At 39.4% G+C, this 27,296-nt stretch overlaps 1 protein-coding gene across 4 annotated transcripts in view; it reads left to right on the top strand.

The window, feature by feature from the left end:
* Nucleotides 1-27,296, top strand: part of RAPGEF5 (Rap guanine nucleotide exchange factor 5) — a 150,416-nt gene that overhangs the window by 17,639 nt on the left and 105,481 nt on the right. For all 4 annotated transcript variants that reach the window (XM_052693721.1, XM_052693720.1, XM_052693723.1 and 1 more), the window contains exons 2-6: nucleotides 13,675-13,725; nucleotides 14,765-14,871; nucleotides 15,885-16,006; nucleotides 17,517-17,685; nucleotides 23,503-23,569. In XM_052693721.1, the coding sequence (XP_052549681.1) occupies nucleotides 13,675-13,725; nucleotides 14,765-14,871; nucleotides 15,885-16,006; nucleotides 17,517-17,685; nucleotides 23,503-23,569 (516 nt within the window). The remainder of the gene's footprint in view (nucleotides 1-13,674; nucleotides 13,726-14,764; nucleotides 14,872-15,884; nucleotides 16,007-17,516; nucleotides 17,686-23,502; nucleotides 23,570-27,296) is intronic.

The raw sequence follows: 27,296 nt of genomic DNA, 5'->3' as shown, positions 1-27,296 counted from the left end.
TTGGAGCAGCACTTGTATAATGTGACATATTTCTGTCCTTCATTAATATCAGTTGTGTGTAAGCAAATGTTCTATGAATAAAGAATGAACAGAAGATGTCAGAAGAAAGGTAGATAATTAAAATTAGGGATAGAGGGTACCAGCAGGGAAATCTGCCTCTTTGGAACAGAAATCTTGCCTAAATTGAGACAGTGTGTTTTTCTGTGCTTGGACTTGTATTCTTGAAGGAAATCCCCATCTAAAAGTTCCTGAAATGGTTGTATAACCTTACGGGGTGTTGATCACACCTGTTTGTTTATTAATATCTTAATCTGCGCAAGATATGTCATTTATGTTATTTGGATATGATCTTATCATACTCAGTTAAAACTTGTGTCTACTAAGTACTTTGTGGTCGAGCTATTTTTCCATGCATAAAAATTTACAAGGGTCATCTGTGTCTTGCATCTGTGCAGTTTTATGATTCTGCAACATCTCAGTGTATTGAAAGCTAAATTTACGTAAGCTACTTTTGGTGTATGTTCATGTATGTTAGACTCCTATTCAAGTTCTAGTCCTAAATCTAATGGTTATTGCACTCTTCATGTTACTCTAGATGCTAAATGTTGAGGATTAAATAGTAGGCGGACTGCCTTTATTTTTCAAGTCTCACAGTATCTTAGTGGTAACAGGTCTCCTTTTGGAGATGGCATGCACTTGAATTTTCATCTGTTTCTGCATCAACACCCAGAGCAAAGGTTTCCAAGAACAAGAAGATGTTATCTAGGTTAGGTTCTGCAAGGTGTTTGAAAGTGTTGTGCAAAGCTGCAATGGAGTTGCACCTGCTGAGGGCAGGTGGGGAATTCTTGGAGCTACTTTGCCTAGAAATTGAGTTGGTGACTCAAGGGAGCAATTCCTGATTTATTTATTTATTTATTTATTTATTTTCCCTTGAGAATTGAGTGCTTCTTAAGCTTCTCGCACAGTGAAGCCTTGACTTGCCTTGTGGAACTAAAATAGTTAAACTTCAGTAGTTCTTCTACAAACAAGTAAATTACAGCTGTTCTTATGGAAGTGGTTAAGAACTCCCACTATTCAGTCCATAGCTGGTTGGCACAGGCTTGCGCCAAGAGCTACTGTCAGTGAAATTCATATTGTTCCCACGAGGTCATGTGGTGGAGTGCTGCCAATACAAACCACATGCCTCCAGATTCTCAAACTGTTAAGACTGCAGTGTGAGCTTATTTCCTTGTAGCTTGTTCATACGGCTTGGAAGCTTCTCCTACTCCTTGAAAATCTTAGCAGTAAGAAAAGCAGAAGTTAATAGTTTAATTCAAGCCATGAGCACAGCCAGTCTTGACAGTCATCCCTTGGGATGTCCAAGGCTAGGTTGGATAGGGCCCTGGGTAACCTGAGCTAGTTGCCTCATCTAGGAGCTGGGAACCCTTCTTGTGGCGGGGGATTTGGAACTGGATGATCACTGAGGTCCCTTCCAACCCAAGCCATTCTGTGATCAGGTCTTAAAGTGCTTCACAGAACAGAGTACCGTCCTTTCCACATAAAGTCATTTGCCTTCCTGTGCAGAAGATTGGTACCAAACCAGAGAGAGATGCAGGAGTGAAGCGGAGATGCCCCCGGAGCACCGAGACCTCTAGGTGGGACACTGCAAAATCAGATTGTCAGTTCTTAGGAACAAAGAACTTGAATGTTTTGTTCAGGTATCTCATCAAAAGTGAAGCATCCGTTGTGTACCTGAAAGGAATAGTTGCACACTTTTCAAAAAAGAGGGTTTGGGAAATTACTGTGTGATTGATGTATGCAGGCAGTGGTAAAAATGGAACTCCCTGAAATAGTAAATAACATTAAAACATACCTTTTTACACTTGTAAAATAATTTCTGGAACATCAACGTGCAGCTCGTGCAGAAAAAATAAATCTCAAATATAGTCATTTTTCAAATAAGCTAAACTGATGCAATTTACTGAAAGATATTTTCATAAATCATAATGAAAGCATTGAATTTTAACTGTCTTTTTGTATGTGATGAATTAAATGAGCTGCTGTTATTGAAATCTATAAAACTGTTTCTTTATTTGTAAATTGCTTTTGAATAAATTAAGATTTTAATGGATTTTCTTATTCAATAATATATACTTTGTATTGACATTGTAAGCTATTTATTCTGTCGGGCTTGTTCACAGTTATTTGCAGAGTATTTGCCGGTGTTTGAAGACGTATTCCTCTGTCTGTGGACAGGTTTTCTCTAAAATAGTGGCAGCGGTTTTAGATATTTTTGCCTTTCAGCTGCTTGTCACATCTCGTGCAGCAGAGGTGAGTGTTGTAGGCGACTGCAATATAGGTGAGGCAATGCAACTGCTCCTTGCAGCAGTGTCATCAGGGTAATTCGTGGGAATGCTCATAGGTCTGTACAGAGGAAAACCAGCTTGCTTGCTGGAGGGCCTCACACAGCAGGAGGATTGGTAGAACTCCCTGGCTGTGCAGTGAGTGGCTGTTAGTAATGCGTGAGGTGAATCACCTGATTAATTGATTATCTACTCTAAAAGTTTCATTATATTTAATCCCTAATAAATGTGGGTTACTGAAGGCCAAGTTCTGGCACCAGTAGTGCCTGCAGTAACATTGATGGCAGAGTTAGGCCTTTTTTTTTTCTTTTTTTTTTTTATAGTCATCTCAGCATACTCAGTGGCTGAGATCTGGCACTTTATGTGATATGTTCTAGTTGTGAGTTGTGTTTCCCATGGGTGGGTAGTGGAGTCTATCCTGTTCAATATTTTTATTGGTGACCTGGATAAAGGGATTGAATGTACCCTCAGTAAATTTGCAGATGACGCTAAACTGGAAGAAAATGTTAATCTACATGTGGATAAGAAAGCCCTACAAGAGGGATCTGGACAGGCTGGATTCCTGTGCTGAGGCTAATAGGATGAACTTCAATGAGACGAAGTTCCATTTAAATGTTGTACTAAGGGACATGGTTTAGTGAGGAAATGTTGGTGGCAGTTAGGCAGTTGGACTGGAGGTCTTTTCCAACCTTGCTGATTCTATGATTCTTCGTTGGGAGAGACTTTGATGAAAGGCTGATAAGATTTTCAGAGCCTTTTATTAAACAATGGCTGTGTCTACAGAAGCATCTGCAATTGCTCTGCATCTCTATGAACTTTATCCCATGCTTGATGAAGCTGATTCAAGGAGGAAAATTAAGCTGACCAGCTGAATCGAGGAGTGATGGGATAGGAGATTATACAATTATTTGAGTTGGAAGAGAAGCATTCTTGTCCAGCCCCTGCCCTGCGTAGAAACTTGAAAGCTAGAGTGGTTGTGTATGATTTTATCCAGTCAAGTAATGAAAGCTCCAGGAAGGAGCTTTGGCAGCTGCTGGTCTCCCTGTAGGTCCTGGCTCTGCACAACCAGCCTCTGCCAGCCTCAGAGCCACCGTCTTCCCAGCTGCTCCAAGAACTAGTAGAAATCGTAATAGTTTACTTGATTTGATAGGTTAGGCGAGGGAGCTATGCATAGCCGTCATGATGACTGTATGAAACGTTATCCCTCTCTCAACCTGAAATTCAATTCCATGGAGAAAGGGGCATAAAGATTAGTAAGGTTTTTTCTTTCTCTTCCCTCTTTCCATAACATTTAAATAATGAGCCTGAAAATTTATTTGCAGGAGCCCCTGTGCTACGATGCAGCTGCTGACGTGCATTACAATAGTCTGACTACTACCAGCATGATGATAGTAATGATCTAGCATGATAACTTTGACTTTAGCCCTTTCATCTTGGTTTTGGTTTCTTTCTTTCTTTCTTTTTTTTTTTTTTTTTAAACAAAACCAAAAACAACTACCTCAAATTTTCTGAGGCTTTTGCATCAGAGAATTGCACTCTCCATTCACTGGGAATTGTGATGACCAATTGCTCATGCAATCTTTAACCTTTAAAGAAGTGGTATTAATTAAATATGAAGATATTAGAGAAATAAGTATTGAGGAAATAGATATATTTGACAGCGGGATCCTGTTTGAGGAGTGACATCTGGTAGAGGGTGGTAAGGGTTTTCCTTACTAAAAGGGGTGTGTGTGTCTTTGACAACAGGTTGTCCAGCCTGATAAGGAGGGCTTTAAAATAGGTAAGATGAGTTAAGGGGAGGGCTGTATAGATGGGGTACAAAACATGGCTTGAGTTGCAGTGCCCCCAGTGGATGAGATCAGCTGGGACGTGCACACAGAACATGGTCATAATTGTAAGTTATATATTTTGGTGAGAACCTTGTCCTTCTCCTCTTTCCCTGCTAATTTGAGAATGTAATAAATTCAAGACTTTTCCTTTATGACTTGCATATAATTGAGTAGTGTACAAGAAAGAACAAATCAGATACTTGTATCTAAATGAGGTAGTTTGATTGAAAATAAGATCTGTACAGAGATAGCATACCTCTACAAGAGTGGAAGCTGTACTATGTTTTTGGGGAACAATCTTTATGTGGTATTTTTCTTCCATGATGTCACTTTGCCATACTAATGATGACATCCTTCACTTTGTTTTTCCTAAATTTTTTTTTTTTACTAATACATGTTTGTCAGTCAGACTGCCTGCCTCACGGTATTTCTTTACTAAGTTGATGTGCCATCCTTCTTTTCCTTTTTCCTTCTTTTCCTTTTTCCTTCTTTTCCTTTTTCCTTCTTCATGTCATGAGAAAGTATTTGGCTGGCAGCCCAAGAGATGTGCCAGTGGAGAGATTTTGAAAAGCTCTGCATATGCAGACAATTCACGTTTTCCCACTCCTCATCTCTCTTCACTGTTTTGTTGACATCTGCATTTAGATTTATGTGAAAAGAAGTTGTAACCTGTCACTCAGAACGTTGTTTATTTATGGTGCGTGTTCTCTTGGAAGTTCCCAATAATCTATTATCAAATCATAGAATATTATGCAACAATCAATATTTCTAAAGGTGTGTTTTCATAATCATGAGAAAATACCCACCTGCTCTTTTGTGGTAGCCTCCAAATTGAAACCAAACCAAATGCTGACAGTCAGAAACATGATGGTAGATTAAAAACAACATCTACTAAACTAAAGTGCTGAGGTTTAAAGAAAAATAAATACAGCAATATTGCTAATTTTTTACTGCCCGGTGCCTGTTTTGTACTGAAAAAAGGGAGTATGCTGCTTGGTTATGATATGTTGGCAGCAAGGAAGAGTGAAATGCATTGGGAAGCTTTTTGGTAACTTCAGGAAAGGTGTGACTGAAACTGCAAACTAGTTAGCTTAATGGAGGAAGGCAAATAGTCTAAAAACGCTCTGCATATTTTCACATTGTATAAAATATGATAAAAGCAGTAAAATTCTGATTATTTCTGCTTTTCATATTTAAAAACCATTCTAATTGTAAGTATTAGTGTATGAGTTTAGAATATTCATAATGTTGTTATAAGAAAGAACAGCAAACGCGTTTAAGCTCTTTTTCGAAGTTGTAAGCTATGCTTCTAGCCTGCTTAGTTTACAGTTGGTCTGTGGAATTAAATGAGGTGGGATTTCTGTTTTTCTTAAGCTGACGTGCTCACGTGAATTTGTGGGTGGGAGGTCACGTTCCCTATTACTAGCACTCCAACACCTGTGAATTTTGTCTTGTTTTTTGTTGGTATAGTTAACTTCCTTTTTGCATTAACAGAGCAAAGACACTAAGGATTTATTAGACATAGTTCCTTGAACAGTTTAATGTGGTGTAAACAAGTGCATCCTCTGAGCTCAGCTGTCCCTTCCTGCCTCCCTCCTCATCCCACTGCTTCAGCCTGTGCCCCTCTCACCCGTCTTGCTAGCATCAGCAGTGGGAAATAATCTAGGTTCAAGTCAATCATTTCTCATTAAACCAGTTTTAAGCTATTAGTGTTTTGGTTTGGTTGAGCATGTGGTTTCATTAACGCGGTGGCTTAAGGCAGAGGAGTGGCAGGGGGAGGAGGTAGCCTAAGGCAGAGGAGTGAGAAGGAGCAGCTGGAGATGTAGGAGAGGCATGACCTGTCAGCAACCTTGTTCAGTTGTACTTTAATCTGGCTGTGGAAATACATCATTAGCACAAGAGTGGTCATCTCCTTTTTTTAGGGATTATGAAGCTTGTCCAACACAGCCGCTCCTTTCCAGCAGTTCACTGCTCCTCCATTTCTCTAGAACTGATCTGGTTTCAGAGTCAGCATCCTGCAATGCATTGGAGGCACTCATTGCAGACATCAGAGTCCTAGATGTGTAGATTCTTTCTGAAGTTGGATTTATTTTAGGTTTTTCTCCTGCGCTATGACTGGCAAGAGGGAAGAGAACAGCTGACCAATCCTTCTGTACTATCTTCTTCTATAGCTCTTTTTCCTTCCTTGCCTATTCTTAAATTGTTTGGGGTAGAGAGAAAGGCATTGCAGACAAAACTGTCTTTGATGCACTGAATTACTCTCTTTGCTAGAATATGAAGGCTTTAAAAGTTTTAAAGGGCCTTATGCAATATTAACTAAAAAAGTCTTGTCTGAAGCATATTCACCTGTGTTTAGCTTGGTGTATCCTGGAAAATATAAAGATGCTTCTAAACATGTTGCCTTAATGACTGTTGTCTCAGATATAAGCATAAACCTGAAGAGCATTCCTTGCATTTAGAAACGTCAGCCATTTTCTCAGTTGTCTTCCTGTTTTGGGGGAGGCAAGAATGAGCTGTGATTAGTAGGCATCCCTTCTGTGAAATAACTCATTCAGCTTCATTGCAAGTTCTTTTTATACAGAAAAGGTGAGAGCAAACTCCTCAGTTTTCTTTCCTAATGGCCTGTTGTGGTGCCTCCAAAGAGCTCTTTGGTCTCACCTGGGAGCTCTAAATTCCAAGCTCTGCTGAATGCAGATTTCTCATGTTATATCTTTGTGACCTTCTTCTGCTACACCCCAGTATATGAGATTTAAGATCAAAATGATTTCCTTTATAAAAAGTTTTATATTGAATCTAACATAAATATTAATGTGGGGAGCTATGCTGTTGGTTGTTCTTTATTATCCATATGGATTTTGACGGTGGGTTTTCAGAAGAACAGTGGGGGAAGGTTGCTTGCTATGAATATCATTTGGCAGAAAGTCAGATGTATTCTACATTTCATATGAACACTATCTGCTGAAAGTCAGCTAGCTGGAGAAGCAACTCTGCTTGCTGTGCCTTAGCAACCATGAGCAAAAATCTGCTGTCACATGGAAACAGATTGGGATTCGTGACAATACTCCCTAAATGCAGCCACTGCCAAACAGCAGTAGCAACTCATCTGTTAAACACAGCACTTCTATAGGATTTTTATGCAGAAATAAGATATGTGTCCAATGTCAAATGCAAAAATTTGAAGGTGGCCAATCACAGAATCACAGAATGTCCAGGGTTGGAAGGGACCTCAAGGATCATGAATCTCCAACCCCCCTGCCACAGGCAGGGCCACCAACCTCCCCATTTAATACTAGACCAGGCTGCCAAGGGCCCCATCCAATCTGGCCTTGAACACCTCCAGGGACGGGGCATCCACAACCTCTTTGGGCAGCCTGCTCCAGTACCTCACCACTCTCTCTGTAAAGAGCTTCCCCCTGACATCTAACCTAAATCTTCCCTCCCTCAACTTAAAACCATTTCCCTAGTACTGCCAAACCATTTCCCCTTGTCCTGCCAAGCAGTAATCCAAACTGTGCACTGATTTTCTTTCCCTTCCTCCACTTCTTGCCTGGAATGACGTAGAACTTGGAATAAATGAGTATTTACTCATGCAGAGGTTGTTGCCTTCTTACCTTGCACAGTGGGCAGAGTATGTCAGGAAGGTGCAGTCCTGCTCTGTGCCAGAACTCATTTTTGGACCAGGAGTGGAAATGGAAAGTCGCTAATTGTTTTAGCTGTTTGCTTGTAGCAAATCAAGTAAATTTTTATCTAAGACAAAAACTTGCTGACTTTCATCAGTTGTAATGTTTTCAGTCATTTCTATCGTTATTAGGGCATTATCAGTTTTAGGGTTCATAATGAAAGAAATCTGTCTAGGAAAAAAAAAATAATTACTTTTTCATTTGTGTGGAGTGGGAGAGAAGCCTGAGGGAAATTAAGTAAATACCCCTGGTGGATTTTTTTTTTAAATTTTTTTCTGAGCAACTGTGTTGTTAGATTTGAATGATTAGTGGAGGGAGAAAAAAACAAACATCTGACTGCATTTCAATGTGAATTTGGATTCAGCTTTGTTTCTGATCCTTTAATGTACGTTTTCTTTCGTGGCTGGAAGGTGAGAACTCTCCAGCATGCTTACCTGTGAAAGTATATCTAAGGCTTGGATGCTTAAACGCTTTTTGGGAATCCATCAGAATGGTGATTTCCCTGGTGGTCACATTAGGCAATTTAGGATTCAGGTGCTGAACAGTTGCAGAAATCCCCCAGTCAGGGAATTGTGATGGTCTCATTACTAGGTAGCCTGTGCTGCACTGCGTGCATTTCAAAATGTGATGATTTTCTTGCAGGCTATTTATATTTGGGGAAATAAGCCCTGATAGAGCACAGTGCTGAAACAGTTATTTAATTTTAAGCATACCAAGTAATCCAATTTGGAATGCATGAAGTACTATACAAAATTCTTCAGGGATATAGTAGTAGTGCCCTGAAACTGTAAGCATTTATTTTCTTATATTCATACATAAAAATGTACTGAGAGCTACTTATCAGTGTTAAAATGATAATGGCTGTGTTTGCAAATTATGCCCTGATCAAATAGGCAAATATATACAAATGTGTTGTAACAGGTGAAGTTTGATTGTATGTTGGAAGCTCTTGACATAGCATTAGGCACCATTTTAGTTACACAGCCAGTTAAGAAACTAATTATTTGAAAAACTTGGAGTAGAAGCTTAAGTACTTTGCTGGAAGGGGAGATCTCTGATTCTGCCTGCCCTTATTTCTTTGAGATTTAAAACAAATCCCCTTATTCCTTCCTTTAAATATTTTACAATCTTAGTTTAAAAACAAACAATTCTTCCCTATTTTTGCCCAAGCTTTCTTTTCTTGCTAGCTACACAGAGATACTTGGAGCTCTTAGAAGAAAAACAAAACACTTGAATATTGTAGCTGACGTTATTATTTCCCTATTATTTTTAAGGCCTCTTCTGTGGTGTTGCAGTGTGACTTCTAGTGCAGACAGGTTGCTGGCTGCTGCCACCGTACTAAATCCCCATGGGGGGAAAGCACTTAAATTGGAGCTCCAAGCACTGTTGCTCTGTGTCTTTCTGAGCATGATGAAGATTAAATTGCTAGCAGATGTATGGAGCATCACTGATGCTATGCAACTGCACTGCTGGCAGTGGCAGAAATATCAGCAGTTGTTGGAACAGCTTGGGCAGGGAGAGCACAAGCAACCTGGAGGCAACGTTATCTGAAGCAGAGATGAAGCCAAATCAGAATCCAAGATCTGAAAACTAGGAGAAAATATAAATGCATCTCCAGAAAGCATGTCTGAGAACACCCTCTATAGTGTACTTATCCCTTGGTTAGAATGTTAACCACTTTCTAGTAAATACAGATTGAATTGCTTTAGTAAAGCCAATTCAATGCTCTGCTAAGTGAAAAGCTAACTCAGATCTTGCTTGATCTTTCAAATGAAGACCAAAGCGCTCTCGTTATTATACCTTGCATGTTGCCTGGTATGTTATGGGTAACTTTGTTTTTGAACCTTTCAGAAATCAGACTGTGCTCTCATATTAAAATATTATCACAAGTAGTTTTGCGTGCTAAGTAATGGGAGAGATTCCCAAGATTTTTAAAAATAATTGTCCTGTTGATGCAGTACTTATTTAAACCCAGATAAAGACCTTGCTCGAAAGTATCAGTCATTAAATTAGCTACTGCTTTTAAAAGGCTAGCTTGGAGTGTTTGAAATGATCCTGTGAATTGGAAAGAAGGGTGTTCTGTTTGTTTTTTCTTGAATTAATCTTTGGTCACTTTACTTGAATCCATTTGTTCTGTTAACACCACTGCTCTATTCCCTGTGTTTCTAGATGTTTTAAATATTGCTGTAAAATCCTTTGTAGTTCTTCCCAATTTTGGACTGTGTTATCTGTGGTGTACACAGATTTGAATTCTAGCAGTGCTGCTCCAGAACCTCTTCCTGGGCCTTGTCCCCGCTGTCCTCTCCTGTCTCATGCAGGCATGTCCTGTGTCATAGGAGAGCCCTCCCAGTGCCCTGGGGGAGCTCCTTTCCCATCCTGAGGTTGAATGGGAATGCCCACTCCCTGCCCACCTCTTGGCTTAGCACAGCCCCTCTTCAGACTGGCACAGAGGCATGGGAGAAGCCTAGCCTGGAACGTGGGCTGTGGTGGGGGCTGCAGCGGCTGTTCCAAAGTGGTTTTCAGTACAGATGAGTTGTTTGCTTGATGACACGAATTTGCTTTAAAAGCATGTTATGACTCATTCCAGGAGTTATTTACAAATGTATTTTGAATTTGTTTGTGGTAGAAGTGGGAAGAACAGCTTGTATTTACCAAATACCTTCAGAACGGAGTGGCACATCCCCCTCAGCATCAATAAGAAAGATCATTTTTTTTTCTGTTCTATTCCAGAATACCGCTTCTACTTTTTTGGGGAGACTTGTAGCTCTCATATGCGATTTCCATTTTCTTGTATTTGCAGAAATGTTCTGTCGGTAGATACCTACTTGGCATGCATAAGCATGTTCTCTTAGGCTGTGATTAATGCTTGCTCTGAGCTTATCTGAGTTCCAGATACCACCAAAAGAAGCTGTTATGCTGTCCTGCCCTCCCATCCTTTAGGACTGTGAATACTTCTCTCTGCCGGGCACCTGAGCTCTGTGTGATTTGAAGGATAAACTGGAAACACTTTATGCATTACTTCTTTTCAGCCTGAATGGCTTTTTACACATTCCTTGGAAGTAATTTGTAGCTTCAGCTATCATCTAACAGCTGAGTATGTGCCAAAGTGGGCACTGTGAGTTCAATTTTCCTTATGTCTCTGATCCTCTGTAGTCTGGAGAAAAAGAGATGCTGCCATTAAACTTACTTCTTTTTCACTTCATGTGTGTACAGTTATGTGTGGGGTTTAGTTAAGTGCAGCCCAAAGGAATGCTTTTTCACTTCACAGCATGCAATTAGTGTCCCCTGGGGTGTGCTGCCTTAGCAAGACCTTGGTGGCTAAGGCAGCAAACACTGGAAGGTGGGGAAATCTGTGTCTTATTCTTGCTCTCTGTCTGTTTTGAGATGCTGAAGTGCAAGTGTACCAGCTCCATCCGAAATTAGCCTTGAGAGGGCTGCAGCAGGCCCCTGTGGGGCATCGCTGGACAAACATGTGTCTCTGTGTTGGTGCCTGTACAGATTTGTCTTTGAACTGATCAGGCTTCTGGTACCAGGCTGAGGACGTTGTGCTGCTCTTCTCTGTCCTCCTCCTCATCTCTACTGACTCTCCTGTCAAGCCTTACACTGGCTTTGGAGCTCACCCAACCCTCTGAGATCCAGCTGTGACTTTATTTCCAATCTCTGTTTTTCTCTGAGTTTGTTGCTCCTCCCTCATTAGTGAGCTGGGCTGGAGTCAAACAGGGTAGATGAATAGCACAGATGGCATGAGGCCAGCAGTGGAAGCCTGGTGGAGGACTTTACTCACTTCACCTCATGAAATAGAGCTTCCCCCTACAGCTCTTATGTTCCCATTTCAACCCAGTACTTCTTGTTTTCTTTCTAGTCTTGTGTTCTTGTCCTTCCCTTTTGCTTTCACATTTGTCCTTAGCTCTCCCAGTGCCACTGTTTCCCTCACAGAACCATCCAGTTTGAGGAGCCAAGCTAACTCCAAATTCATCCTGCCAAAAGAGGAGTGCTGGTCTCCCTGGAATTAGGCGAGTTCTCTCCCACCAACATCACTAGAATTGGCTTTCTGATGATACTGGCATTAACGTCATCCTGGGGACTGAGTGGGAAGGGGCACAGCGTTGTCTAAACTTGGGCTGTGCTGCAGTAGTAAGGGAGGTCTGTTGAATGAAACACTTGGACACAAGTCAATTGAACTGTTGGTATGTAAGGCTGTTGCAGCATCGAGGTGTTAATGACATGCCTGCTAGAAAGGTTAAGTGGGACTGGAGGCAATGTTGTGGTCTTGCAACATATTTGTTGTGTATAGGCGAGGGAAATGAAGCTCTTATGTTGTAGTATTTCTGTATGGAGCTGCTGTTATGCATGGAACTACGCTAACATTTGTGATGGGCATGAAATTGTAAACAGATACTTCTGTCATTCCTTGTTGCTTCCCTTCCCTTTGTAAGAATACATTTCCAGAAATACGAGGTGAGAAAGCAGATGGTGGTACTGAAATATGGATTCTATAATTCTTACAGTGTGAGAAGGATTATTTTCTTGTGGTTACAGCATCCCACATGTGAATTGGATCCTTCTCAAAGTGAAGAATTGATTATCTGGTCTGCAAGTTGGACTAATGCAAGCAAGCACTGCACAGTTCTATTGTTGTTCTGCCAGTGCACCTGCACGGTTTCTTTTGCTCCAGCTTCTTCTAGGCAGTGTTTGCTCGTGTGTTGTATAGCTTGTAATGAGATAGAAATTGCCAGTGAACAGCGGAGTAGGCAATATCTTGTCTTTTAACACTGGCAAGGTGTGGAAGTAATGTGGCAACTATGGATGAGATAACCTGACTCTAGTATAGATGCTTATCCCTATTTGCCTCCTAAAAATCTACTTTTAATTTTGTAACTTTCAATCCACAATCCTTGTTAAACAGCAGTAAGGTTTTGGCAATTGCATTTTCTTACAGAGTTAATTTTCTATTTCCTTTCTGTATTTGCAAATATGAAACCTTTCTAATTTCACTGTATGAGTTGTTATTCTCACATTATATGTTTCACATTAATAAAAAGAACAGGAATTCTATCTTTTCTCTGCACTGTTTCATCATTTTGCATAATGGCATCTCCTGTAATCTTTTCCTTGCAAGGTCATAGTCTTTTCTTTTTCATCTCATCTCATAACATATCCAAGTCCTTCATTATTCCTATCATTGTTAGAATCTCCTCTTACTTTCGAGCATCTTCTTCTGAGATGCTGTTACCAGTGCAGCATGTGGCACGGCAGAGATAATGCTGGTGTGTATTACAGCAGTGCTTCTTCCTTCTTAGTCACCATTTGATTCCCCATTTATCCTTATACAAGGCAGTGTTTTCATGTAATTAAGAGTTTAATTTAAGAAGAGTGATATTCCTTGAAGTTCTGTGACCCTGAGGTGTTGTTACTGAATTGATAAAGTTTGTTTGAAGAGATGTTAGGGCAAACATAATTACACTTTCCCTCTTCTGCTACATACTGCTTTCATGATGGTCTTTTCACCCTAGAGATTTTTAGGTTTGTCTTGTAACACTTCCTTGTCATTTCTGGCCATTTCTGACCCAAATAATAGGATCTTTTCTACAGAATTTTTTATTGCTCATTTTCTTTTCCAGATTCAGAAGAAATGTAGCTAAAAATACAGAAGTGACTTTACCTACCCATTTCCCTAATATCAAACATCTTAGTTTGAAACTTCAGTTAGATTATTCAAATGATTTGATAAATTCTCATTCAGATTTCAGCAGCTAAAATAAGTGTATTAAAAAAAAAAAAAAAAAAAATATTGAACTAAAGTTCTACCAAACTGTCTTACAGACACTGTCCAGAAGAATTTCAAATCCATACCTGGAAACTCCTTCAAACAAGGTACGTGTCAAGCTTTGTTGTGATTCCACTTCATAAAACAATGTACTAGGAATATCTTGGCTTTGTTTCAACCCCTTCCCCATAGCTTTGAAGACTCTTGTGGATGTAGCCTGCTGTTAAATCCAGTTAATGTATTGTAATCTGGATGTTTTAGAAATTGTTTATTTCTATTACTGAGTTTTCCAGCCAAGCTGTGAAGTCTGGTGTGCGCTTGCTTCCTAGCCATTTAAGCTACTCCCATGACTTAGTTTTGCAGTATTTCAGAGTGAGAACTTTATTTTTACATCTCACAATACTTTAATGCCAAAGGATTGCTTTATCTTCTTTGAAAGATCCAAGAACACATGAACCGAGAGAAGCGAAACTGTGATATTGATTTTCTTTCAAGTTAGTTATTTTTATTACCACTGTGGTTTGTTGGGACTGGGAAGAAATGTGACCACGTATGCCTAAGTTAAATTTATCAGCAAGGAGTAGTATGTAGAACCCAAGTAAAACGTGCTTTCATGGAAGATGGAATTAAGTCCTATTTTGATAGACCCATCTACAGCCTTAAGGTGTAAAGTAAAAATCAGGCATGGGAAACCCAAACTTGCATCCATTCTTGTATCAAGGTACAGAGGAACTGACCTGTAGCTGTCACACTGTGCCTTGAAAGTTTCTATACAAAAAGAAAAAAAAAACAACAACAATGCATGAAACGACATTTTAATTTGTATTAAGTTATTTAATACAAATACATCTGGAATAACTATGATTGTGTTTGTGATTTTTCAAAGCTTAATAGTCATTCTGACTCCCTAGAATAACACTTGTTTTAATCTGAACATATCTGCAGCTCATGGGGGCATCTGCAGCTGGTAATAAGACTGGATATGGTAGAAGTTGGGGTGCATTTCCTATGAAGCTTTGATAGTTTGTCGTTTACCGAGGGAGAAGGCATTGCTCAGAAGGAGGGAGCAGGCCGTGGCAAAAGGACTTTGCTGCAATGGGAATAAATCCCTATTTGTCACACTTTCCAATTTCTCTTTTCATTCAGATTTATGGAGAAAGTTCCTCCTGTGCTGGGAGAGCTCTCAGGAATGTTTTTACACTACAAGCTTCTGATCTGATTAAAGACAGGGTGTACCTTACTGGAATTTGCAGGTAACCCGAAGTCATTCATTTTAACCTACTGGATTGGCTTTTACTTACATTTGTCCATGTCCTGATTTGATAAGAAATTAAATTCTGAGTGTAAGGTCTTGTGTGATTTACCAAGAAGTTACAAATATATACGTATATTTAATGTTACATTTTACATTTTCATGTAACATTTTCAGGTGTCAGAAAGCAGCAGTGGCCTGACTTGTCTATGAATTTATTGCTTATAGATTCATATACAACCCTGTTTGTTACTTGCTGAAAAGAATGCTAGATTCAACCCTGATCTGATGTTGTAGAAGCGGTTAATTGGGTTCCTAGGATTTATGTACACAGTGATTTTTGCATATAATTTATGGAATATTTCTGTAGTGAAGTGATTTTTCAGTTTGTGTTACACTACAGAATAATTGCTTCCTCCTATTTTCAATTATACTAAAATATGTCTTGCTATTATAATGCCATTTGTATATATATATATATATATATATTTAACAAAAAGCCATAATTTTTTTTCAAAATGAATTAAAAAGAGAATTTTCCCAATCATATGGAAGATGAAGTAATTCCTAGAGCAACACTCAAGGTCTTACACAGATATTGTTGGGTTGTATTGCTTATGACTACTCTGAAATATAATAAGATCCAGCTTTTAGCCTTAGGATCTTATGTAGCTCTTACACATTTCCAGATGACTATCTGTATATAGCACAAATTGATAAACAATATTCTATATTGTGAAGGTTGCCACATGATTTAGGTATGATTTAGGTACGTAAGGGAACTTACTAATCTGACATGAGTTTCATCATTGCAACTGGGGGCATTCTGCTGAGACATGCCAGAATAATTTCATTCCTTGAGGTGAACAGGGTTGCAAAAAGCAGTAATTGAGACAAAGGGCTTGCTCTGCTGAGCAAGAGGATTACCTCTGTGAAACTAAAGAAACCTCTGTATTATAGAACAGCATTTGAACATTGACTCTTATACTACATGAATGCTTTGTCTGTTTTCAGGAGAAGCTGTGTTGGATCAGAACTGGTAGACTGGCTGTTGGAGCACTGCCCTTTTGTTAAGTGCAGATCTACTGCAGTTGGAGTGTGGCAGCTGCTTCTGGATATGGGCATTATATTATCAGGTCAGTGTGACAATATTTGTAAGTAAGGAATATTATTGATTCTTTTTCTGCATAGAGTAATAATCACATTTTTTGTGGGAGTGGAAGAAGGGGGAAAAAAAGCAGGTGAATTTTTAATTACTACACTTGCTTATTTTACTACCTGCTTGGTAGGCCTGCCTCCGTGAACCTTTTATTTCATAAATACCAAAGATGGATCTCTCTTTTCAGGCAAGTTCCTTACTTATCCTTTTGTAAACATAACTGCCTATTGCCAAGTTGCAATTAGTGTGCGTGTCTCTTCTGGTTTGTTTATTTATTTTTTCATCCTCATCCTTTCTGGTTTTTCGTAAGATAGCAGCTGTTTATTCTCTGCAGATCACCAGTTCACCAGATGACTTCTGTGGCAGTTAGTGATTTCCCCTTTCACTCTGTATTCTAATCTATGAAAAACAACAGGTTGTGAGAAGATTGAGCTCCTGGAGAAAATTGTGGTTCCAGGTTCTACCCACTTGCTTCTCCTTCCCCTCCAAATTTAGGGGTCTGGTCCAGATTATGTGGTTTGTGACTATAGCACTGGTAAGCAGCCTCTGGAAATCTGACAGACTCCACTCCTGATGGCACCACTTGGGTAGCTTGGTGCATTCTCAGCGTGGTGCATTCAGGGATTTGTGCTAGACACTTCCCTTTCCTCCGTGCAAGAGGACGAGGTTGTTGTTGAGGACTTCTCCATATGTAAGCTGACACTCAGTGTATGCTTAAAGGCTTTATCCTACTGCAGTTACGCTGACAGTATGTCTGATAATGCAGCCTTGGCAAGAGTTGAGTGACACTCTCAGTAGGAACTCCCTCTTTTGGCTGTGGAACCTGTCATTTGAGCCCAGTTTAATTGCAGATATGCCAGAGAAGATGACAGCTGTTTGTATTGCTACATAATCCTACTCAAGACTATTCTACAGAACCAGTACCCTTGAGTTCTAGCAGGGACTGGGATAATGATAGACTAAGCATTAGGTTATTACCATTAAAAGCTGTGAGTTTATGAATGTGCTGTGAAGATGTTCATCATGAAATCATTTCAACTCTTTTTTTTTAAACTTAGAATTTTTTATTGTTGCTTTTTAGCCTGGTGTATTCTTTTCATTTGCTTTATTGAACTTTGTTCACAAGTGCCTAGCCATTAGCAAGAACATATTAGAAGCTAATGGAAATTGAGGCTTAAAAATTTGACAAATGAAAGGTTTTTATCTTCTAGCCATATCTCCTCATTCCAAACTGATTCCAAAATTGATTAATCAGCAATCTTAAAGTTTCAATATCAGGAGCCTGAAGATCTACATGCTAAGATTTTAGAATTGTTTTGTTTGGATACTAAATTAATGCTAGAAGAAAGGATTGCTACTATGCTGTTTGTGATCCTTTTGGACCTGTGTGGTGTTGCAACTCAGGATTAAAGCCAAGTGCAATATAGTATAAGTTGGGAACCTTTATGTGGTAAAAGTTTAATCTAATGTTTTTTTTTTTTTAACAGTGGACCGAGAACTCTATTTTCGAGACACTTATACTTTCTACCAGTTCTCAGCGGATGAATGTACCTACCTTTTCTGTGAATTTGAGAAAGAAGGAGGTTGGAAGAACGCTGTAAAGCTCCTACTTCAACTACTGCCATTGTCTCCTCCCAGAATCGACATGTGCAATCTGTAAGTAGATATCTACATCTGTTTTTAAACTTAAGACTGTTTTGTAAACAGCTGACTTGTCAATGACACTATTTACCACCAGGCCGCTGTGCAAATGAGCCAGCTTTCTATTACTCAGGGTTGGGAAGCTTTGTAGAGATGGGCTTCTCTGTGATCTGCACTGTGATTAGCATCTGAGAAAATCAGTGGTGCTGGATAAACGGCAGTACTTCTCTCGGGTGTTGTTTAGATACTGTGGTTCTTATATACTACCTTGCTGACTGTTGCTTGCTATACTACCTACACAAGCTGCTTTATTTTTTGGGGGTGTTTTCTCCTACATTTGAAAGTATGGCACTAATTTGTCAGCAAGCATGCTGTGGAGCGGATTGACTGGCAGCTCAGATGCCCTTGGCCTGGGTCAGGCTCAGCTAGCAGGTGGATAGAGTGGATGAGTAGGAATAGGGTAGCTTCAGTCATCTGTTTTTAGTTTGCTATTGCATGTTTGTCAGAGCTCTGTTGTCTCACATTTTTGTCTCTTGTATATTTAATTTAAGAGTTTCCCTTCCTGTTTCTTCTCTTTCACGTGACTTGTGGATATGTATGTGGTTACATGGCAGGGATTTGGTAGTGGAAGAGACACAGGGATGGCCTCTGAGCAGAGCCCAGAAATTCCCGTGTCAGCTCAGATCCAGTTCCAGTTGCTGCAAAAAAGGGACTTGCTGCTAGCTAGGGCTGAGCCATGAGCAATGCTGGTTGCATATATTTAAGAAAGGGTGAATGCTGCACCGTAGCTGTAGGAATGTAGTAAGAAATGTGGGAGAAACCAGGTTCAGTACAGAAGGAGGGCAGGAGGTGCTTCAGGCACAGAGCAGAAGTTCCCTGCAGCCAACGAGAGACCTCCTCTATGCATGTTGCAGCAGTGGATACGGCTGAAGGAGCTGCAGCCCATGGGTACCCCTGTAGGAGCGGCAGAAATGAAGTACTATTGACTGAGTGCAGCCTCCATTCCCCACTCTCCTGTGCTGCCAGGGTGAGGAAGTAGAGGGGAGTGGATGAAGGGGAGGTGGTTTTGATTTGCATTTAGTTCTCACTGTTCTAGCCTATTATTAATAGGCAATAATTTTTATTAATCTCCTTGTGCTGAGTCTGTTTTGATGGTAACTGATGAGTGATATCCTGGTCCATGTCTCAATCCTCAAGACCTTTTCCACATTATTTTCTCTCTCTCTTCCTTTGAGGAGGAGTAGTGGAAGTTCAGCAACCCTTGAATTCACCATGGGATGTTAACATACCTTCTGTACTAAAATAGCTGCATACTAAATATTGTCTATTTACAGCAGCTAGAAAGAACCATACTTATTTGTGTCCCAGTGAGAGGCCAAAATACAGAAAAAGGCGTCAGTGAGAGGTCTGGAGGCTCATGACCCCTCATGCCTTGGCAGAGCTGCAGGAGCTGGCCAGAGTAGATGAGTGGGGTTAAATTCTTTCATTGTCCCTAGTGTGATGAAGCCTCAAACATGATACTTAAGCTGCGGAGAATTCTTACTTTGGCAGCAGAATGATTTTCTTTTCTCTTTAATGCCAGATACAAATTTTTTTTTTTTTTTTTTTTTTGTAACAAAATGTTCCTTCTCTGTGTAGTAGATACTAAAAATGCACTTTCTCAAACAAATATCTAACAGAAATAATTTAAAAGACCAGTAAGTGCAAAGTGTCTGGAAATGTCTCAAGCCCAGTTTCTTAAATTCAGGCATTCTGTCTGTGTCTTAAATGCTGTGAGCTGATTGCAAAAGAACTCAGTAACTTCTGTATGTGGCTCAAGGCAGAATCTTGATCACTGCTCCTGTTGCTGACTGCCCTCATGACCAGAAACTGACAGTTCTAGAGTGAGGCTTCCTCTGACCAAGTAAATTCATTTTCAGCTTGAATGAGCTCTGACAAGGGACAAAACCCATACATTGGCAAAAGCCCCTGCTTGAGTGTGATCTTCTAAGCAGGTGAGTCATGTGAAACAAAACCTTTGAATAGTTTTGGAAACAGAAATTCTTGTCATCCAGTCTACTTGAGTAGTAAACAATTTGGCTATTCCTTAAATAATCAGGGCTATTTCATCTTGATTTCAGTGGGGATTATGGGTTTCCTCATTATCACTGCAAATGAGGCCACTTGTCATGGTTCATGACTACTTGTAGAAAGGCTTTGACTCAAAAAGGCAAATCAGATAGTTCATACTAACATGTTACCTAAAGGATACTGGGTAAAAGAATGGGTTCGAGACTTTTCAGGTTCAAGTTAAAAATGTGCCAGGCATGCTGACCTTGGCAAGAGTTCCTCCATTTTAATGCCAACTTTGCTCTTTCATCATTTCAGCGTAACAGGCATTTCTTGTGGAGGATGCTCCCTGTCACATAAATTGAACAATTATTCTTTAATGTACCTTTCCAGCTCTTTCCAGCTCGCATTATTCAAATTTTAGTCAAAGCTGGGTTCCTTTTGGGAATGTTGTCACTGAAGAGTTATTTTCTGGAGATTTTACCTGTCAGATTGAAGAGGTGCTTTTTTTAAAGTACATATTGAAGGAACTGAATGTTAAGTAGTGTTACAGTCTCTAGGGAAGGTGATACTAAAAGGGAAAGGTGGGTTTTCCAGTTTCAAAATTCTCTATGTCTCATGCACATAATGAACTGCTAGAACACAACCTGAAAGTGAATAGATGTGATGAGATCTGTGTTAAAGTCATCCCACCAAATGAAATAAACTGATGTGTTTCTTTTAATGAAGGCAATTCTAAAAACCTTTTCTTGCAGTGAGTGTTTATCTTACGAAATACACGTATAGTTGTTATTGATACCTTTAGCACTGTCTTTTTCTACCTTAATTTTTTGTATTCATTTTTCTGTTAGTCTGTATTGTTGGCTTCCCCTATGTTTATAGGGAGAGGGCCATTACTACTGTGTTAAATGCATCCTTGCTTTTGATGAAATGAGCAGTGACCTCCTGCTTGTGCACCAGGATACAGTGCTGAGCTTCTTGCATTGTGCCCAGGTGCTCAACAAGCTCTATCTCTGCAGATGCTGATGGGCAGCAAAGGTACTGTGCTTGCCTGGGTTGACAGGTACACTGGTGAATCCCAGGAGCACCACGGGTCTGCTCACCTAGGAGCATGCTGTTGCAGGCGTTCACAGTGTTGAGCCACTGTAGATGTTGCCAGATGAGGTGAGACTGATGTTGAAGCCTCTTGGGGTCATTAAACACACAATGTTAATCATGGCCAAATTCAGCTTGAATAGAAAATAAGTGAATGTTGGCTTAACCTGGGAACAAAAGATTTGTATTCAGAGCTCTGCCATGGACTTCCTTGCAGCCTTGAGCAGTCACCTAGGCTCTCATTCAGTGCCTCCTGAATTCTTTCCCAGTGACTGCAGTGGCATTGTATCAGACATTTAATCTTTATGTGCTTCTACTTCCTTCTTTGCAAATGGAGATGTGTATAACGACACCTAATTCCCGATGCCAGAACACATTGGATGCCTTGGGCTATTGGAACGAACAGTACTTTTGTAGTTATCTGAAGGAAAGATTAGAAATGGGATTTTTCCCCTTTATATTGTTTTTTATTTTATTTTCATAAATTTTACACTATACTCTGTATCTTCTGTCCAAAAATAACATATGTTTTATTAACTTTGGAAAAGCAGCCCCTTTTATGGGTACGTTGGTTTTAATACAGATACCCACAATGGGATATCCATTTAGTGAGTGCCCTTGGGGTTCCTGGAAAGCTTTTGCTGAATGGAGACAACTCTTAGGTATCCCTGGGTCTTTTATTTGCACTGTAGGTAGATTGTACACCCAGCATACAGCATAGATTGTGGCTCTACATTGGATATTTGAGGTACTGTCCAGGCATGGGATCATGAGCACAGCTGTATCACTTCCTCTGTCAGCAGCTTGGGAAGCAATGCATGTGCTTCCATGTGGTGCATGATAGTGATTGTGCAGATCTGACCTGCCTGTTTGCAGATCTAGGGCAAGCATTCCTGTGTGTTGCATGTCCAAGTATGTCAAGACTGAGCAGTGTAGTCATTAGACTTGTTTACATGGGCTTTTTGTCTCTGTTCAGTAACAGCCCTACTATATTTTCATTAGCTTGGATATCAAAATACAATCTTCCTCTCAGATCCTGGAAAGTTGGCTACAATTTTCAGTGCATTAATGTTTTCATAAGAATTTGAAGCTCATATGCGGATGAGTATGGGGAACATTTTAACATAGAAGATGAAGAGATAAAAAAACCCAAGATAGAAATAGCTGTGTTAAGTGCATTTCTGATGAACTGTATCTGTGGCTGTGTATAGAGCTGCTGTCTTTTGCCACCCATTTAGAAAAACCTCATCCCGTCCTGGTTCTGGGGGGGGATCAGAAGAGATCAGATGTGCAGGGAAATGTAGGTATAGACAGTGGTCAACTATTGTCATTCCAAATTAGGAAGAGAGAAACTGAATAAATCAGTGAATGCAAACTTTTTATTTATTTATTTTGGGCTTTTTATAACACTTAAATCATTAAATCACATTTTTTCTTTCAATGGGAAAGGTAGTTGTGATAATGATGGTGCTTTCTAATCCAGATTACCTTTTTGATTTGAATATGCTTGCCAGAGGATGAATGCATGTGTCATCCAATGCTTTCTGACCTTAATTTTTTTAATTAGGGAAAGAAATTTTTGAACATGGGTTGTAAGAACGACAAATGCTCCAGCTGTGTATTCCAGACATCTTGTCAGTAATCTCTCTAAACACATCAAGGCATATGAGCAATTAAATAATTGAGCCAAAGACAGAAGGAACTGCTAATACCAGTGATTTATGTGTAGTACAGCAGCTGCAGTTGTCCATATCTGCTCAATTTGCTGGCATGCCATGCTTCTTGAAAACTGTCAAAAGTAAAAGATGTCCTTTTCTTCTTTCCACAGTTATAATCCTATCATACTTGTATCCTTGGTTGACAATAATTGTCTGTAAGCCTGTCTTGATTGTCTGTAAGCCTTATGAAAGACTCACGGGCAGTTTACTGGTGAGAATTAGGCTGTTTTAAAGACAAAATATAAAGACAAAATACAAAATAAAGACAAAATCCTACAGCAGTGTCAGTGTGGCTTCTTCTACATGGGCAAGTTCTGTGACAGCTTCTAAAAGGGTTCATCATGCACTGCCCCATTTTTGTGAAGACACATCAAGTCTTTCTGTTTTGTGAACTACTGTCATTGCAACCTAACAGTGTTCTCAGCTGTTACTTTAGTTTGCTAACTTATGGCTTCTTATCTTTATTCTTTTCAATTTTACTTTTTCATCAATATCAAACTGCGCCTGCCCCATAGTAATTTTGATGCTGCCTGCTTTTATCTGTGCAAGTGTGTGTACCATGAAAGGTGCTTCTCCACACTTGAGGAAAGCTGGTTGGTGGGCAGATGCAAGACTTTGCTCTGCTGATGGCAGGTTTTTAGCACAGCAAAATATGCATTCACATAAGCAACTTTGAGTTAAGAATGTCCTGTGTTCTTCAGTTTTTCATCATGTTTTTATAGCTGAAGAATTCTCTCATTGATTTACGTCAATCCAATCACAAAAGTTCTTGACAGCAAGGTACAAAGGCTGTGCTCTGTAGTTACTGACACAATTAATTATTGTCACGTTGCAGTCACCTTTTTGATGTAGAATCTCAAAAGCCCTTTTACAGTAGTGCCTCTGGCCACATAGCTCTGTGCTTTTCAGAAATCAAAAGATGTTGAAACAGAATGAAAGAAATAATATAATCTTATTTTTGTTTTTTAAGGCCCGATCAAAAAATAGAAGATACAGCAGAAACCAATGCTGAAATTCTTGCTCGTCTCACTTCTGCGGTAAGGTCACTGCATCAAAGTTTGTACTGATTGTGTTTGAAATACTGTCATGTTTTGGATCTTTTCAAATTAAAGAAGCAAGTCTTAGTGAAGAGGTGTTTGTAATGCAAACTCCTTTTTTTTTTTTTTTTTGGCCCTAAAAGGAGGAAGCTCCATTACAGTCTTAGTGTGTTAGACAGCTGTTAAAATCAGTCCAAGGAAGGACTGCAGTTCTGCTCTCTTATAATCCATGGTATTCATGGCCCAGGAAATATCAGTTTGGAGAATCACACTGATTTTTCTGCCAGCTAGTTTGCACTCAGATCTTCTTGATCAAATGGAACACAGCAATAGTCTAGGGGAAAGCAAGGAAGAGAAAAATGACTCAAGTGGGTGTGTTGAAAACTCTGAAAAATTGAAAGGAAAGAAAATTTGTGCTGAGCTTTTTAAAGACAAATGTCTTTACAAAAGATATTTACAAAAATGTGGAAAGACAGCAATTCTCTTTGCTCAACTCCTTGTGCAAAATTATGAGGTTAGAAGATTCTGTTTGTAAATTGTTCTTTATTTTTTATTGTCCCTATATTCAAATTTCTTGGTTTTTTTCTGACACTAAAAATGAAAGAATCGGAAACTTGATTTCCTCCATTTTTACTTTTACTTGGAGTAAAAAAATAGGAAAACATACTTACTGCAAAGTCATCTTTAAAAAAAAAAACAAAAAAACAAAAAAACAAAAGAAAAATACAAAAGAAGCAACAACACAACAATAAAGCAAACAAAACCCCAAAATACTTTCTTGATTGAATGTTTCCAGTACCCATCAAAAGATTCCTCTCTCAAAACTAAAAGAATGTGTTTTCCCTCAGCAAAACATGTTGAGAGCAATGGATCGAACTGTTGATGGACACGTTAGAGGAGAATGCACATCTCTAAGCATTTGAGTAATCGACATTGAGTTCACAGTGCTTCTCATCTATCTTGCAAGGGCAAACCTTTGAACTACATCCTTGGTGATTCCAACAGTAAGACATATGTTCAATATTGTTTTATTTTAATGAGCTGTTTTACCACTGCAGCTAACTAACTGAAAAAAAATTAGGCAATTGCATTTCCAAATGGCCTGAGGCCCATTCACTGGCATGGTGTGGTGTCAAAAACAACTGATTTTTTTTTTTCTGCTTTTTTTTTTTGTTTGTACAGGCTCTCTGTATCAATTTTCTAGTCCAACTCTGGACAAAAAGCCTGAGAACAGAGCAGAATACCTCAAATGACCTCAAGACTGGATGTTGTGTTGAGGGGCATGGTTTAGTGGGAGCTATTGGTGATAGGTGAACGGTTGGACTGGATGATCTTTTAGGTCTTTTCCAACCTTGGTGATTCTATGATTCTATGAAATGTTAACATTTACATATTAACTTCTCCCTCTAAGGGAAGCTGGAATACAATCTGTAGTATTGCTTTACTCCATTTCCTCTATCCAGTAGTCTGGAATCTAATATTCTTCTTAAGGCTTCATCGTGAGCCTTCATGTGCTTCAAGGGGAATTGAACCCTCAGCTTTCACTGTTCAGCAGGATGCTGTCCTCATCAGGATATAGGTTCTCTATGTTTTTTTCTTGGAAAAGAGCCCTGTGAGCTGGAGAAGGAAGCCAACCATGAGGGTCATGACTGGAAATTTGCTTGCAATGTATTCTTTTTTGGTTCACTGAATATTCTTGTATTCTGTACATAATTAAACCGCTCTTACTTGAAGAATCCGTACTTCAGAATCTGCTCACAGTATTTTTCAGATTAGTGTTTCAGAAGTGAAGAATCTTGCCTCCAGCCCAGCACTAAAGCAGCTGGAGATTAAATTTTACTTTTTCACCTGTTTCTAGGTACAGTGATTCAAATCCCATCGGGCAATAGGGGAAAACAGCCTGCAAATACTACTGCTGTCTCCTCTGCTTTTTCTTTGTCTTTCCTGTAACAGATTAAAAACATTCTGTGTCAGGTCAGAAGGATGTTCCTGTGCCAGATTTTGGTTTTTTTTTTTTTTTTTTTTTGGAGATTGAATTTCCAAATTTAAGTATATGAACTGATTGGGAAGATCTCCCCAACCAAGGGGTCTCTGTGCCTAACGTATAAATCACTGGTTTAGTGTTGGAAATTGCAAAGAGAACTTGTAGGCGTGGGGGCACTTAAGGTCTAGTTGTGTACCTCTGTATCCATACTAAAGCTTTTTTGTTGCAAAGGATAGAATGCACCTTACCTAAATACAAGTGGCCATGTGGCAAGCATCTACCCCTGAGCCAGTTTCCCCAGGCATTCCATAGAGCCAGGGAGGAGAAATAGGCATTTTTAGGCTGCTGAATGTGTGATTTGTTTTGGAAGTTTGCTTTTACAAAAAGCAGTCATGCCTTAAGCTGTAATGGTGATGCATTCACTCTCTATAAAGGGAATAGTGACTGGCACAGAAACCTGCACAAGGTTGGTGAATTCCTCATTTCACCTTCTTTATTTTACTGCAGTCTGGCTTTTTTTGTTGGCCTTTCTCTTATTACTCCCTAATATTCTTTGTTACCAGGTGTTGTTTCTTTTGCATAACTCTGCTTCTCTCACTGCACAATTTGTGTGTTTTAGCATGACTCACCCAGTTGAAATGGTTAGGCAAGGAAACACACTCTTAGTTTTAAACAATGACTGTAGAGATCATAGAAGATAAGAGTGGCTGTGGTGAATGATACAAATCAGAAGGGCAATTGGAGAAAACTGCAGAGGTTTTTTTTCTCATCTTTGTACATAATCCATGGAATACATCTCTTTTAAGAGCAGAGTCAGGTACAAAATACAAGAAACTAACTTGGTCGTGTGTTGGTTTTTCTTTGCAAGTTACTCTACAGTGAAAGAAGCAGAGTCAGCGAAGGTAACTGAATAGAACCTATCGAGCTTCATGCTCTTGTTTTATACTCCACTGCAATAAGTATTTAGGAAAAATGTAAAGATCACTCCTGGGTTTAAAGAAGCATTCCATAGCTGCAGTGAATTCTATGTCATGTCCCAAAGAAGGAGCTGCATCTAAAAGGCCTTGTAGCACTGTCTGTTAAAACTAGAGCACTTCAAGATGTTTCTGAGTGTTTTTGTTGCATCACCCTGTGATAAGGTAAAAGAGCACACTGAGATGTTAATGCAGTGCATCTGGGAAATACAGTTTCCTGGTACCTCAAGAAGAAGACATCCAGGTAGTGCATTTGTTTGGAGTCCGTCATACTGTCATTACTTGAGGTACAAAAATGTGAATTAAACTCTACATTTTTTTAGCCATCTTTTGTCTTTTGAGGATGATTAACCACATAAATTTACTGCTTGTATTTGAGGAAGGAGACATACACGTGGGTACCACTCCATGTGAATACTCTTGCTCTTTCTTATTGCAAAAGGAAAACTGAATAAGATGTGGCAAGGTGCATGCACAGGACATTCTCTTTTGACTGTAATAATAGTATTTCTGTAAATACAATGTGGTGAGCTAGTCTTTAAGACTGAATCAGTCTTGACATCTGCATCGCTACTCAAATTGGGACAGTATTTAGATAGTGCTTACTTTGTAGTGACAAGCTACACGTATAAACAATTTTTTTTTGTATTTAATATCTCCATTTATTATGGTAGGCATAGCTCTTGTTTGAATATATATTTTACTTTGAGTCTAGATTGTTATCTGCAATGTGATTTGGGACTTGATTTTGTCAAACAGGCGGTAACTG

Source organism: Tympanuchus pallidicinctus, unplaced genomic scaffold (genome assembly GCF_026119805.1).
Source record: "Tympanuchus pallidicinctus isolate F22 unplaced genomic scaffold, pur_lepc_1.0 scaffold3, whole genome shotgun sequence".
Taxonomy (NCBI): domain Eukaryota; kingdom Metazoa; phylum Chordata; class Aves; order Galliformes; family Phasianidae; genus Tympanuchus; species Tympanuchus pallidicinctus.
Note: the sequence above shows the minus strand (reverse complement) of the source record. Positions and strands in the feature narration are given on the sequence as shown.